The 16,235-nt window shown below is 36.7% G+C and overlaps 1 protein-coding gene across 8 annotated transcripts; it reads right to left on the bottom strand.

Annotated features, from left to right (window-relative positions):
• Nucleotides 1-366: 366 nt before the first annotated feature.
• Nucleotides 367-15,699, bottom strand: LOC112575042. 8 transcript variants are annotated; one of them, XM_025256551.1, is made up of 20 exons: nucleotides 15,563-15,699; nucleotides 14,215-14,323; nucleotides 13,430-13,570; nucleotides 13,021-13,227; nucleotides 11,394-11,528; nucleotides 10,826-11,032; nucleotides 10,220-10,354; nucleotides 9,618-9,821; nucleotides 9,256-9,390; nucleotides 8,447-8,677; nucleotides 8,053-8,179; nucleotides 7,586-7,645; nucleotides 6,147-6,612; nucleotides 5,611-5,698; nucleotides 5,211-5,242; nucleotides 4,158-4,838; nucleotides 3,536-3,741; nucleotides 2,881-3,336; nucleotides 2,370-2,719; nucleotides 367-2,041 (listed from the first exon to the last, which is right to left on the bottom strand). In XM_025256551.1, the coding sequence occupies exons 2-20, from the start codon at nucleotides 14,309-14,311 to the stop codon at nucleotides 1,662-1,664; spliced, it is 4,338 nt and encodes a 1,445-aa protein (XP_025112336.1). In that variant the 5' UTR covers nucleotides 14,312-14,323; nucleotides 15,563-15,699; the 3' UTR covers nucleotides 367-1,661. The 8 variants fall into 8 exon arrangements, with proteins under 8 accessions (XP_025112336.1, XP_025112335.1, XP_025112333.1 ...); XM_025256550.1 differs by lacking the exon at nucleotides 15,563-15,699 and adding an exon at nucleotides 15,402-15,536; XM_025256548.1 differs by lacking the exon at nucleotides 15,563-15,699 and adding an exon at nucleotides 14,844-14,980.
• Between the last annotated feature and the right edge of the window lie 536 nt (nucleotides 15,700-16,235).

The raw sequence follows: 16,235 nt of genomic DNA, 5'->3' as shown, positions 1-16,235 counted from the left end.
ATGGACTATTGAATAAAGCAGGTCAATTTGATTCATCTTTAGACCACGATCGTGCAGGTTAGTGAGACGTTTGCAGATTTTCTCGCTAAACACAACGTGCGTGAGTTAGACCACAGAGCACACTCCTTGTTATTCATACTGGTTATTATTCTCCATTAAAGCTCGTTTTGTAAAACACGTATTAAAAAGTTCTGCCAACTTTTTTATTATCATGATTATTATACCTCACTCGATATAAACAACGTACACGCAGTGCTGTTACTGACCACTCAGACGAACGTTAGATGAAAGAAAAGATGACTGCAATACGTTAAGGGGAAAAAAAACTATAGCGATGCACATAAAGGAACACAATAACGCAAAGACTAACAATATTTTTTTTAATATCGACTGTGACATTAACAGTTCTCAACACTTTATTCTCATGTTAGTAGACAGTATGGCAGGCTCAGCAACACTCAAGTAAAAGCTTGATGGTGAGAAAGATCTCGATACTTCTGTTCAATCATAATGATGCTGACGCACACTGGTATCTAGCGAATTCAGATATTTTGCACACGTTAGTTAATATTAGTTAATGTTAGTTAATATTACCTGATGAAACACAGACGCATGAGCCTAAAGGATCACAAATTCAAAATGTCTTGAGCTTAAGGTGTGACACTTAGGCACAAACGCTGTAAATTGCAAAATTCCCATGAAAAAAGTGTAGATTGTTATAAAAATATGTTGTTGGCTGTACACTTAATATTCTTCATGACTCGGTCGTCAACGTGCTTTGTGGATGGAGGGAAAAAGGTTAAGACACTGGAGCACAGGTCACGTGATTCTTTACAATGTAATTTCTGACCAGGAATCCTGAAGATGTGAACAGCTGTCAATCAGACTATTTGCTCTCTATCACTGACAACTACTCATTTGTGCAAGTTATTGCAGATAGAAGAGCTTGTTGTAATCTCGATTAGATGTATGGCAATCACAGACCAACACGTGCAGCTCAGAACTTTCTTAGACATAAAGAGCACTTGCTGTTGGCATAAAAATCATTTTTGTGTTGATACACATATTAAATAAACTGAGCAAATTAACCTGGTTAAAGTTGTATAAACAAATCTTTAATGGTGGAACTCTAAAATAAGATATTAGAAAACAAAAATATAGATAATCCTTAATTAAGGCAGAATGCAAAGAATGAGATGAAAATGAACTATGAATTATTTGAGAGCCATCCAGGGTGAGAAACACGCGTCGCCTTTATGTGTAGCCCACTGCAGAACTCTTGCTCGAATCATCAAGAATCAAGATGTAATGTCCATTTTATAAAGAATATTTGTCGACACTGAAGTAACTTATTCTAGGGATTGGAAAACCCTAAAGTGAATATGTCTGTCATTGGCTGAATATACTTTGCATGTTTTGTATAAATTATTGACAATTTAAAAAAAATGTAGTTATACCATTTTTTTGTGTGCAAATTGCATGATCTCGTATACTTGCCATAGACTGAAGTGGATGCCAGCAAAAATATTCTTTTTAAATAAATAGTATTCGCTATAATATTAGTTGTAGCTGGAAGAGTGAAATGTGGTCCATCCCATAGCTCTGACAAAACACAAACATTTGAGGCGACAGATGTGAAACAGTGGTTCATGTTAACATAGCTAGTCACCAGAGGAGACAATCACAAGCTGAGATGTACATCTGGACATGTAATGCAGTCGAAATCCAACATCCATGGTAGGATTTTCGGAAGAAGCTTCTGGGTCAAGGCAGACGACAACCTTTCTCTCCAATCCATGAACGTGATATCCACCAAGCACCCACACCACATCCCTGCGGGGAGAGACTAGGTCCTTGATGTCATCGTCCTTCATCCATCTCTTCACCTGCACTGGAATACCTGCTGTTCTGAGTGCCGTCACTACACCAGCACTGTCACTAACAGCATCATGATACAGCACCAGCACGTCACTCCATCTCAGAGCATGTGGTGCCGCACTGCCACTGGAGAAGATGGCGGTGGTATTTGAGGTTGTTTGAACTGTAAACAATACGGATTTTTAAACCATTTCTAGTAAATTGTCTGCGTATATGTCAGGAAAAAAAAACCCTCTCTGTTTACTTAGCTTCTGTTAAATAGGAAAGCGTATAATAACAGATTGTCTCTTTCCTTATTTTAATGACGTTATATTGTGATTGTTTTTCTTTTCTCTACTATGCTGTCATTCCTTATCATACAATGAAATTATTCAGCTCAATTCTATCACAGACCTTGCCATTGTTTTTTTTTCAATAAGAATAAAGCAGCAGGTGATTGGTTATTTTATAGGATGTCAGTACAATCTGCAATAAGTTAAGCCGATACCTACCAACTCCAACATGTAGACTGTGCAGGAAGCTGGCCACCTCCTCACCGCACTTGCCACAGTCAACTGGCAAGTCACCTGAGTGACCCTGTCCTCTGTGATACAGTCGCTTGACTGGCGGGCCGTCTGTGTGGTCGGGCACACATCGGTCACTGTACTCCCGAACATTGCCCTTCTCTATTTCGCTCGCCTGCTTCACTTCCCTGACGACGGCCGGCGGGCAGCGGAGGGGTCTGGTTAAATATTCCACTGGCCACCCTTGCGGTGAGTATCCGTGATAACAACTTGCTGCCCAGAGATGAAGATGGGGAAATTTATCCATCAGCTGTTCACAGAAAGTCTTAAACCCTGACCTGACACAGAGTTAAAGAAGATTAAGATGCATGTGAGTATTGTCTAACATTTTTACATCTTTATGTTTCTTTTGAACAATAGCCTGTGTATGTTTAAGAGATCATCGTTACTTCTGTCTGAATAATCACCTTGTATTCAGTCAACACTTCACACCACTTACCCATCAGGTCCAACTTCATCAGCGATGACCATCAGGGGTTTTCGATCTGTCGCCTCTGACAGTTCTTTCACTGCATTCTCCACGTCTGTTCCAGATTTCAAGTCATACTGCTTGAGGATGACTGTCGAGTCTGAAGAAGCATGCTTCAGCAGTCGATCGTGCAGAAAAGTACACGCAGCACGACTACTCACCCACGTACTCACAATGTACACGTCACCGTATTGCAACCATTCCACACCCTTCAGCTGCAGGACCACGGTTTTACCTGTACCAGGTGGCCCTGCCACAAAGAGTCTTGAAGATCTTTCGCTAAGCAGGTGAACTTGCTCCGGGAAGAGTGTTATTACAGCAGTATTGCGTTCTCCTGTCAAAGATACGGCCTGACCCAGGGTCTTCACACAGTGGCGACTATTAGATGTATATTGTACTGTCACGTTAGTGGCTGGACCACAGAATCTGTAGTAATAACAATGTTGATGATTATGATGATCGAGTAAACAAATAATTATCATAGGAAATAAGTGATTAAACTTTCAAGTACATCAATAAGACTAAGAAAATGGATGTTTTAAAATTGAATATATTGTCTTCTATTAACTTTGATTGTTTCCTTTGAAAATAAATGTTATTGCTAGCGATATATTCAAACACTCACCTGGTCATCAGTTTCTTGTAAATGTCACTGGACATGTGACTGTCATGTCCATCAGCCGTTACAAGATTCTGCCACCAGTTCTCAAGTTTCTTCATCACTTCGCTACTGACATCCCACGGTGTCGTGGGGTCAGACAACTGATCAGATGTGAGGAAAAGGCCAGCGACATTGTTGCAGTCTGTTGTTCTTAGGCATGTACTCAGGTCCTGTTCAAAAATAATGTAACATACCATAAAAATAAAACTCATGCAACTGCAAACCTTCATATTAAGTGGACTGAAGTTTACTAGAAGCTTGAATATTTGATTTCTAAAGATACAACTCCTTCATGATGATGGCGACCGGAGCTTCACTTCCTTTGGTATTACAATTTTTAAAGAAAGAGGTCCGAGACTCATTTTTTGTAGTTTCATCATGGCCAAGTCACTGTCAGAGCAATGAATCGTTAGCATATTGAAACTCTAGTGTTTGCTGCAGCTTACATGAAGAACACCTAAGTATGAAGTATAGGTGCAAATACAAGGACTTTTCATGGTTTTAGAAAAAAAAAATTCGTACTTGTTTTCGTCGAATATCCTAACACGAATTTTATTTTTGATAAAGTTGATCAGATTAACCTTACCTGATTCAGCTTGTCGTCGTTTAGTATGGCCTGTTGCACCTGGTGAGTCGTGAGGTTGGGGAAAGCGATGGTCTTAGTGATGCGCAGACCGGGAGCGATGTCGGACACCAGGTGAGACAACATGGCCTCCGCCTTGTCCAGCTGTGAGACACATTGTTGTAGTTTTTTCTTGATCTGATTGTTTATTTCATTCGAAGATAAATTAAGGCCCAACGATTTCACTTCGCAGACAACGACGCCGTAATTCTGATGGATGAGAAGAATGCCAAAGATTCCTGTTTTGTGCGGTAAAGGTATCTCGACAGCCTCGGCAAAGGAGCGAGCTCCATTCAGGTAATCTTCGAAACGAAGCTGACTTATTGCAAACAAACCTTCTCTGCTGAATTTAAACATTTCTTGCAGACAGAAAAGCACACGCTGCCTGGCTGCATCGTCTCTTAAGTCACTCTCCTGAACGCGAAACGACATCTGAGCAGCAGCAGCAGCAGCAGCAGCAACTGCAGCAGGATGTTCCGATGTTGAATGAAGCATCAGTACATCTTGACCAACAATGGACTGTAAGGTCCTCGGCACGCGGTTGAAGTAGACAGGAGGCAGAAAGTAAGAACGAGAGTCGAGATCAGGGAACGTGGCCTCAACCCACTCTAGCCAATCTTTGTGGAGCTGTTCTAAGATGGTTTTCTGGTCAGAAAAAATTCAATAAAAGAATACATTTTTCATTTTATTAGTTCTTTAGTAACATTTGAGGCTAACTATTCTTGCATCATAAAGTTCTTTAAAAGTCAACAAAAGGCGTCCTGAAGACACGATTTGAATGTCAAGCTACATGTTCCTATCAGCTTTGTACGTTAGAAGATGACTCGTAGAGTCTGTTCCATTATAACTTACTGAGTTAATGTATTATCTCTTTAAAAAAAAATTGAAGGTAAGTTTTCCTCTTTCATCGTTTCCAATTTAATTAGCAAAAATTGCCATGAACGTTTATTTTATACTGTTCCTCTTTTATAAGAAAATTCTTATCTTATAATAGTTTGTTTATTCATGTCCACAGACCTTGTTTTCAGGATTCTGTGTGATGTGGGTAACTGCAACAATATAAATATACACAAAAAATGCATGCTATATATTGCATGTTACACCCACATTAACATTGCATTTATAAGAAAATCTTATGAATACAGCTTATAGAAACTTACTATTCAGACTGTCTAAAGTATCATCGATATGAAAGCCAATAGTCATGAAGTCAATGATTTTCATGATCCCTCAAAAGTAAATATAAACAAAACTCTAGATATGCACATCTCTAGTCTGATGTCTATGTTAGTTTTGGTAGAGGCAAAGGTGGAGATGATGAACAAGAAGAGCAAGAGAAAAAAAACCCAAGAAGAATAATACTTTCAATATATTCCTAAAATGAAAGTATGTTTACTGTCATAAAAGTTGGACTAACTTTTCATAGCAAGAAGAGCAGCTTCGGTATCTGTGATAGGCAACAAACACTCCTCGGTTGTAACATTTTTCTTTTGGCGACTTTTTTTCTATGATGAAAATAAGAATACTTTGCATGAAAACATATATGCTTATATAAATAGAACTGTGACTACGAAAGTGAACTTCATAATATACATGTATTTGCTAGTAACAGTGCCTCGCTTTAACAAAGAAAAAAAAGGGAAAAAGATGTGTAATGTGACATTGGAGAAAATAAATAATTTCCATTGAATATTGCTCACATTTACACATTTTATACTGCATCATGCTATAATTAATATAACTAATATTGTTCAGAGCTGTGCCAGCACAGGAATCGTGACTGACAGTAGTGCGTAAATCGTAAAGAACCCACAGACTGAGTTCTTCTATCTTCCGTAAGCCATAAGTGATCTCTGGCCTTCACGACATTGACTTCTATCTTACGTATAATTGATAAAACATTTGTTTTCTTCGCTTTTCTTAGTGTAATTTTTGTGTATACTGGCTTCTTACCTTCTTTTGTGAAGTCACTGACATCATTTTCCCAATAGCTTCACTTTCCAAAGATGCCTTACGATTTCCTTTAGCTGGTGGTTGTGTGTCAAGATTGTCACTTTGTAGAGATGTCTGATTCCCTGCTTCTTCATGTGCATCTGACTGAACGGGTGAGTGCCTACGAAGACCATCTTGTGTTTTATCATTTCCTGTTAAATCTCCATTAGATGACGGTTGCGTGTCCTTATTTCGAGATCCACTTTGTGGAAATGTCCGATGATTCCTTCCTTCATCTACTTCTGACTGTATTGACGAGTGCCTTCCAATGTCTTGTTCTTGATATGCTTTTTGATTTGTGTCTACAATTTCCGTTGGATTCCTGACCATGCCCTCATCAACAGAACTTTCACAAGTTTCATGATCCCTACCACCATGTTCCCTTTGTATCATGGGAGTGCTTTCATCAACATTATCTATGTCTTCGCTGTAAATGAGTCAAAAAGAAAAGGAAACAGCTAAAAAGGTAATGAAGGAAGTAATGAGGAAAAAAGATATTGTTTAAACAATGCTAGAGAAGAGTGTCTTTCTGCTGTTGTGTTTAACAGAGAAAAGTGATTCCAGCTAAAGACAATTTTGCACCATGGGGGAGGGTCTGGGATATACAGGGCGAGAAGAGGTAAGGAGTTATGGTAGGCGAGGGAGGCGGTTTTTTTTTTTTCTTTCTTGCTTTTAAGGTTCAGGAAGCCTGCCAAGTCAGCACTGGTGTTAAACTGAACTGGTTGCCAAATTCTTGATGCAACATTGTCTCTATAGTTTAGACTACTATGAAGTTTTACATACTTATAAATATAATTATTGATATCGTTCATAACGTAATTGCCCTGTTACATTATTCTGTGAATTTTATGTTAAGAGTATGATGGTTTATGAGTTAGTGAGCTCTGACATTCAATGTGTGTAGTTTTCCCAGTCTCACCCCAATAATAAACACAGTCAACACTGTCGTGGGTAGAGCTGGCGTTAACCGTGAGCCGGTTGATGTTACAGAGGTGACACGTTCACAAGCCTGAATAGACTAGGAGACGGTCTGTGGCTATTGTGGTAAATTTGCATCTGCAATTTGTTCTCTCTTGTTTTTGTAGTTTGCATCTCTCTGTGGTATTGAAAATGGTCCAAAGAGGTGCTTGGATGTGAAACTATGATTTTTGCTTCTGCTTTCTTAGTTTTTTTTTCTGTTTAGAGTGACTTTTTGGAAAATGAGTTGCACTATCGTTTCTGAGATTGAATGTGAATCTGACTTACTCTGTGGTCTGGAGATTGTTCTGCAATAATAAGAGGAAGCTCTTTTTTCTTATTATTAATCAGATTTGTAAAACTCATTTCCTCATGTGGGAAAGACATCAAGCAAACCCACAGGCAACCAAACAGAAACATAAACATTAGCAAACAGATAATACCTGACTGGATGAGGAGCCAAGGATTGTGCAGACATGTGCTCCTCATTAGGCAACCTATTTCTGAAACAGAAAAGTCTTCATCAGTTCTATATGCCCGGCCTGTCTCTGCATTGTCAGGTTTGGGGAAAATTATTGTACTCACAGTACTACTTTCAAAGCCCTAACCTGTACAGACTAGAGTTTACTACTTTATTTTCTTTAAAGAGTGGGGCTGCACACAAAACTTTAGATATTACAACTACTGTGCAATACTGTCATAGTGTTGAATACAGTACTAAGATACTGTCTAATACTGTCACATTTCTGAATACTGTATAATACAGTAACAGTGCTCTGCAGAATGAGCAGCTGACTACTTGGCTGATTGATAAATAAGTATCTTTAAGAGACATATTAATATGTCTATTCTTATGAAACACAAATGAACGACAAAGAGGAAAGAAAAGGAGACAAACTGTGATTGTTACCTTTCATTTATATGTGATGTATTCTTCATTCTCATAACGATTATTACTATGATAAGACTCAGAGGGATGCACATGAGGATGACACCAACAGCTATTAGTAAATAATGAAGGAAGAATTGATCTGAAACTGAAGTCAAAGTTTAATCTATTTTTAATTTCTTTTGAATTTTGACATGCAAAAATAATTATGTACATTTTGTCTTGTTGAAAGTATACTGTATGTGAAAAGACAAAATGAGTGAAATATTACAATTAATAAATCATTATAAAAAATGCACAACACTGTTATTAAAGAGACAATTAAAATAAGCGATATATTACAATTAATAAATCATTATCAAAAGTGCACAACGCTGTTATTAAAGAGACAGTTGTCTTAAAGGATCATCTTTACCTGTAGATCTACCTGTATCTCCACCAGGTGTAATGATAAGTTCGCAAGGTTTAAATCCATTTATCCTAGAGCCCAGAACATGGCAAGTGTATATGCCACTGTGTTCATTGGAAATTTGTGATATTTTCATGCTGAAGTGATCTGTGACTGTTTTGTTGAACTCGTATCCTGGGGCTGTGGTGCAGTTCAGTTGCTCATTCATCCAGGTGCAATTTATGACATCAGCACCTACTAAACAGCCAAACAGTATGAAATATACCAATAACTGGTCATCCCCATACCCATGCATGGGCTGTGTAATGGCATGCGTACACTACTACACAGTAATACACCTAAGTTCTGTGGACATACAAAATTCTTTCAGAAAATATCAAGATGTGATATCAAATTACTTTTAGAATCTTTGTGTAGGCATTATAACGACTGCCAAATAAAGCTCAACTATCAAGTAAATGGCTAGACATTACATGCTTACTAACTGGTTCCAAGAAAATGTAGTTCTGCCATGGTCATGTTAAAAAAAAAAACTATAATATTTCCTTTTTCATGCTGATAAACCTGAATTAGCTTTAGCAATCTGGTTCTTGTCCTTGAAAATAAATAAATACAAATACTGCAGTCAGAAAATAGACTACAAAATATTTGCAGATACAGGTAGTTAAAATGCACTTAAATTTAGTAAGTCATTAGTTTAAAATGTATGAGAGATAACAAGACTAAGAGAAGGGGAGAGAGAGAGATCGAGGCATCTGAGATAAGGAAAACTGACAAATATTAATCTAAATATTAATGTTTGCTTTAAGCATCACCTTTTCTGTCTTGACCACCAAGATGGACGACAGCAAAGTTCCTTTTCGTCATGTTAATATCAACATTAAATGTACACGTCAGTGTCCTTGCTTCCATCTCTTGAACACTTGAAATATTACAAAAGGAGGTTGTTGCTGCAGTAAAGAAGAAAATACAAAGTAATACAAAAGGAAAACAAAATGTAATAGGAAAGTATTTAAATTAATTCCTTAAAATGAAGTTTAATGTCTCACAATAAACCAAATGATATTACATTGTAAACTATTATTTGCTATTTATTTATTTGATGCTATGATGTAATCACCGAGGATGAATCAACCTGTAAAATAATTTCTATCAAGAAATATAGACTTGCAATCACCTGGCCGGATGTTAAATTCACAAGGCTCAAAACTTCTGCTAACAGTACCCATCACATAGCAAGCATACATTCCACTGTGATTGTGTGATGATTGTGGTACTTGGATGATGACATCATCTGTAACAGTGTTGTTAAACTGATATCCCTGAGCGGTGTCACAGGTCAGATGATCTCCTAGCCAAGTGCAGTTGATGATGGCTACAGCTAATATAACACAGAAGGTGGTTTCAATAAACAACAAGATCAAAAAGTTTGAAAAAGAGGATTTAAGACAAATGTTGGGTGACAAAGAAAGGCCTTGTGGAATAACACACAAGAGCTGGAAAAAACATGTTCCTAATGCTCTCATCCCCTCTACCTTTCTGTTTATAAATGATAATGGAATATAATACTTTATTAATACTCAAACAAATGGAGCTGATTTTGCAGAATTCTCAGTAAACAGCATGAAAGAGCCTTACGTGTCTTACCATAAATTAATTAATGGAAAGGCTGAGGAAGCTTACTTTTGCTTAGATTTAATTATGGTGTTAAAAAGGCCTTATCAGTTCCCCAGGTTTGCTTTATATTTGTAAAATGCAGTTGTATTTGGTCAACATTACCTGTACTGTTTCCATCACTATGATGGACCACTGTGAAGTTACTTTTAGTCCTATTAACATCAACACTGAATTTGCATGTCAGTGCAGTAGGTTCAGCCTCTTCAACACTTGGGATCTGGCAAGTTGAGTTCACAGCTTGAACAGAAAAGAACAACACTGTGCTCAAATATAACCACCTTTTAAATGCCACTTGTAAAGCTTTACAGCTCCTTCAGAAACAGATTATCTTTCCTAAATGTATAATTGTTTTAGATGCTGCTTTATTTATGCAGCAATCGGGAATCTCAGCCTAAAGGGCAACAACCACTGAATCATGAAATGTGTTTTATCATGTGTTGTGATGTGTGCCCTGAAGTATGTTTACCTCTATCGTGTTAATTATTTGTTGTTATTACTTGTTGTCTATGGAGTACATGAGTTAACAGTTAATAATGTATTTTGCTGTCTGGTGAAAATCTGAACTCCTGATTTGTTATAATCATTTGTTGTATATTGATTGAATTAATAATTGTGATGATTGTGTAATCTCTTGTTCTCTGTCCCAAGGGATATATAATTAGATGGAGTTTAAATATGTGAATGAAAACTTTTTATTTTGATACATGCCATCACTTTTCTCAGGTGTGACGGTGCAGAGGTCATAATGCAGAAGCCGAGCACCCGAAATGTGACAGCTGTACGCCCCTTCAAGACTCTCCAAGGCCATAGGGATCTTGAGAGTAAGATAGTCGGACACTCTGTCATCAAACTCGTAGCCATGGCTGATAATACAAGTCAAGTTGTCTCCCTTCCATTCACAAGCCATGATAACTTCTGATGCAGGTGACATGTGAAAATTTGAAAGATTATAAAGAGAAAGAAATAAACAAGCTACACTTTTTTTATACCATTCTGATGAAGGCGAATATTTGGCTGTCATTCTTATGTGCTGAGGTCAAACACTAATTCTTTTCTGGAAAGGTGGTGCATATTTTATTCTGAGTATGGCAAATCAGACTGAGTGGAATTTTGGTAGTTTCTGTAGCAAGTGCATTGAACATCTCGTTCACAATTCATTATAAGAAGTGTTGAAAATTACACCTTAAGCATCATAAATCTGAAAAAGCCTCTGGTTCATATTATTTTTTATAATATGAAAAAATACCAAAAAAGGAACAATTGTAGTTCAAAGTACCTGCTGAGCCAGTTCTGGAGTAATGGTAGACAGTGAAGTTTGTTCTTGTCTTGTTGAGGTCTTCTGGGTAGTAACATGTTAGTGATGTTCTTGTCTTTGATTCCTGGGATGAAATTACGCACATAGTTTTCCCCACTGAAACATAGTAAAATGTTTTCCAACAATTTCATTAAATTTTAAACTTTCATTTGACCAAACTCCCTATTTGTAGTTTAATTTAATCATGATTAAAGGCAGGAAAAAAAAATAAAAATAATGTCTTAAGAATGTTGCTGATCAAGAGATTGACATGCATAGAGCCCACAAGTCTAAATGCATGTACTTGTCTTCAGGGCTGCATTCATACACAAGAAATATTTGAAAATATATTAGGTACACTTTATAAAACCTACATTTACATACAAGAAATATTTGAAAACATATTAGGTGCACTATCTAAAATATACACTAATAGATTTGATCTAGGACAAGGTACTCTTGCGAGTGGTTAATTCCAAGAAAGGGGAAAATAATCAAGTGTGTAGGCTACTTCACGTGTCTGTACATTTATAGCAAAGTAAATAGCCAAGTTTGTGGCCCTATGCTCCACTGGGGCTGATTAGAAACAAGAAGAAATAGCCAACTTACTAATGTAATCCAGGTTGATTTCTATTACAAAATCTTCACCTGTGATTTGATTGCTAAGTTTTAATTTGAACAGAGATGCTCACCTGTATGATTTTTCCACATATTTTTGTTAGGTAAAATCTTTAAAAAAAATATAAATATGAATGAGTGTCAGAGACTTTTTTCACTCTTATTCCTAACCTGTTAGTCTTTTATTTTCAAGTAAAATATGGATATGGGACAAAATAAACTGAAAAATCGTTGCTGGTAATAGAGATTTCTTCTAGAAAAGTGAAAATGTCTGAATCAAGCTTTTTACCTTGAATATTTGGCATATGTGGCGTAATGTAGTAAAGTAGTGATTCACTCATATGAAGACACCTGATGGGTTCTTTATGTCCATTTATTAAAGTCAACATCTTCTTAAGAATAATGGGAAGTAAGGGATGGAGCATGACATTTAGAGAGAAGGGGAAAAAATAATGCAATAAAATGCCTCGATGATGACTTATTTTCCTGACTATGCAGGAAATAGGAAAGGTGGAGAAACCAGCATCTACTGAATGGGAAGACCAAAATCATGGTACAGCAAGACACTACACAAGCCCTGCACTTGTTCATTTGCTCTCTTCTCTCCTTCACTCAACTCTATCATTTGTTCTTTCTTCAGTTACCTTCCTAAATTATGATTTGTTTTGCACAGTGATTTTTTTTTACTACTAATAAAATTTCAAAATGTGGGGAATAAACATCATTAGTTGATAAACAGTTCCTGAAGTGAAATTCAGCAACAAACTGTAGCCTTCAGCTTTCTGTAGATAAAAGGTGGTTGGCACCAGGTGAACAGGGTGGGTTTGCATTGGTATTCACTACCATTATGCACAAACACACATCTTACTACACTGGGCTTGATTTATAAGGTAATAACAGTCTGCATAATTATTGTAATGACCTTCTCAGAAAGCACTTTTTAAAAAATTGCAAAAGTAATATGGTAAGCAGACATTTTAGCATTTCTTACCTACTTTTACCCTGAATTCACATGGCTTGTTATTTTTAGTGTGTATGTTAACAAGAAAACATTTGTAAGTTCCAATGTGTTCTGCAGAAGCTTGTAAAATCTCCAAGGAGAATTTGTTAGACACATGTGTTGTGTTATCGTATTTGTATCCAGGTCTGTAAATAGAACAGACCATCTTTCCTGGGTGCCATCCACAGTCCAAAATGTCTGCAAAATATGATGTGAATATATAAAGCTGTTAGTCTAAGAATTTCTGATTTGTTAAGTTTAAAGTTAAAATTTCCTAAAAATATTATCTCAAAGTTATAACCAATTTATTGGAAAAATTTGTTGCCCATACACAGAAAAATAGTTATCCTCATCAATATCATGGCGATAAGAATAGCATAAGAATTAGTCATCTTCACACCTTGGCTTTTCTTTTCTTTATCACTCTCGAAAGAGACACCGAAAAAAGCATTTAGCTGATTGACATTTGTAGGCAAGTGGCAGGTGATGGATGTATCAGCCAATGGTTCAACCCATGGAACACCACAAGTTGTGCTGTTATCTGAAATGATATTAAAAATGGAACAATAAATATTGTTTATATAATCTGTGTATGTGATATATTAATACATAACTATATAAAAACCTGAAACCTAAATTTGTAATAGTTATTTGATAAGAAAGTAACTAGTTCTAGGTCTCTGAAAAATATCTGTCTACAATTGTATGGTCTTAGATAACAACATATTAGTGTTAGGAATGTTCCCAAAACAAATTCATTAATGCTTGCCTGTGGAGTTCAAGTGTAGCCTTACTTGAAGAGTTTTAACTGCATATCATTTAAGCAGAACCTAGATTTCATTTTTAGGTGTAAACATTACCATGACTAAGAATTAGATATAAAACAATATAAGAGAACAATGTCTTAACACTGGAAAATATATAAATCAAGGAAACTTATGATATTACATGCAGTTATAGATTATGCTGTGACAGGGACAGAAAATTACATACACATTCTTTAAATTCTTTGTTTGTACCTGTTTGTCTGTGTGTAGGGGAAAGGACATTAATGAAAAGATGAGCTTTTGCGCTTATAAAATGGAAACATACCGATGCTTTAGTCTGTTCAAATCAACTGCTATTTTCTATTTTTACAGACAATCTGTAAGTAACAAAATATGTTACACGAAACTGTCAAGATACCTTGTGCACTGGAGAATCTATAAAGACTGAAGATAAAAAACAGTTGCTTCCACAGAAGTGGCCACAAGTTCTGAGATGGAAAATGAGTAGCAACCATTTCTATGTCATCCTGTTAAAGAAAATTATTGCAATGATCATTATATTCTTGTATGTCTAGCTATATATGCCTATCATTCTACTACATAGTGCCAGGAAATATATATCTGTGTTTTGGTTTACTCTTCTCTTGTAAAATGTGTCTCCCTAAAATTTGTTTGTGGCAATCCTAATCTGTTGCATATCTTCAACAGAATAAATGAACTACATTTAAAGACATATGTCATTTATGTAACTGAAACTGAGCGATGCAAATGAAGTTTGCATTTCTACTGGCAAATAGAAAACTTGAAATATGTTCGAATGAAACTAAAGATCTTATTTATGATGAGAAGAGATACAGCTTATCTTTTGTTGATGACCATTTTGAGCATTTGTGACTTTGGAAACTAAATTTTTTGACTGTCCTTGTGTTTAATCTGCGAGTATTCAAAATGTGTCTGCATTTCATTTTGCATTTATGTATGGCAGTAAATATGTATTTATATACATATAAATATTATTGTGGAACAAATCTGTTCCATGACCATTACCAGTTTCTCCAATCAACATATAGCTGTCAATTGCTGTGATTTATAGTCAGTTGAGTAATCTATCTGCTCATCTGTCTGCTAATTTATGACACTCTCCATCCTTAATGTTTTTTCCATGATTCCTCACTGTGTCTTCTATGTTTGTCTTTTATTACTTGTCTGCACAATTTCTCCTTCCTATTCTGTCCATGTCTCCAACTTATCTTAAGTGTTGACAGTGAGAGCATGATCTCTAGATACTGTTGATGTACACAAATATAAAACAATGTAAAAAAAAAGACAAAAACACTGATAAATCAGACAAATAAGATCTGATGTATTTTGTAACAAGCTATCGCCATGAGTGTTATTTTATATACACACACACCAGCACACCCTTTTTGAGTATGCAGCTGTCGAAAGTAAAACATAGCTTTTGTTTTACAAATGCTAAAAATCATTCATCAGTGTGTGTTAACTATAATACCGTGGCTTGTGTGTGTGTATTTTCTATAATCGACATGTCTATATATATAATTGTATCAGATTACTATTGCCATTGTGTCGCTGTGAACTAACCCTTTATAGCGATGGCTGCTCTAAGATTTACCGACACTACTACAACAAAATATATAACTATGCAATCTGTAATACACCCCAACTAATCACAACTCGTCCGGTGTTTTACACCTCGTGCACCCGTGAATATACTCGTGACTCCTGAGTATTGATCTACTGACCTTATTTCTAGCGATGAACTCCTTGCAAATGGTGGAGGATTCGTCATACAGGGTATTCCCGATATTGTGGAGGAGGCTGGGAGGGCAAAGCTATATATGTAGTTTGAACCATGGAAGCAGTGTTCCTTGTCATTTTGAGGGAGGAGGAAGGGCGAAGTTCGTTTTGCATCTCGCGCTGAGGACTTGCAGCTTCCGGGCCCCATGGCATAGTGAAGTACTTTAGAAAGATGTGGTGACAGTGGGTGAAACAAAAACCACAGATGCCACTACTGCTGTGTAGGTCAGAATAGCAGTGACATGACTGCAGATGGAACAATTTATCTCCATCGACTTCCAGCTCGTCAGACGTATGTTGTTGAAGAAGCTTATAATTATTTACACACAAAACAGCCCCTTTTTATGTCCACCCTTCGCGGGAGGTAGTGTGTGTGTGTGTGTGGGGGGGGGGGTAATTGTTATTTTACGCCTAGCCAGCAATTAAGACTTTATCACGGCAAGACAGCCAGCCCTGTATACAGATGCCAATTGCAGTTGAAAGAACAGCTTGCCCGAGACAAGAGCTGAACCCAGGACAGCCAACCCTCACTGTATTGGTTACAGGCGCTGACCGTTACTTTGGTGGTGTTTGGTCCCTGCTTTCCTCTAAATCTAGAGACTTTAGAATTAGATAATA

This window comes from Pomacea canaliculata, linkage group LG11, assembly GCF_003073045.1.
Source record: "Pomacea canaliculata isolate SZHN2017 linkage group LG11, ASM307304v1, whole genome shotgun sequence".
Classification (NCBI taxonomy): domain Eukaryota; kingdom Metazoa; phylum Mollusca; class Gastropoda; order Architaenioglossa; family Ampullariidae; genus Pomacea; species Pomacea canaliculata.
This window is presented reverse-complemented; position numbering and strand designations above follow the sequence as displayed.

Excerpts from the sequence above, each read along its gene's own strand:
- LOC112575042 (XM_025256551.1), bottom strand. The coding sequence starts at position 14,311 with ATGGTTGCTACTCATTTTCCATCTCAGAACTTGTGGCCACTTCTGTGG. Across the intron at positions 11,529-13,020 it reads TGAATTCAGGGTAAAAGTAG|TGGGGAAAACTATGTGCGTA; the intron begins GTAAGAAATGCT and ends ACTATGTTTCAG. Across the intron at positions 9,822-10,219 it reads TAGTGATGGAAACAGTACAG|CTGTAGCCATCATCAACTGC; the intron begins GTAATGTTGACC and ends GTGTTATATTAG.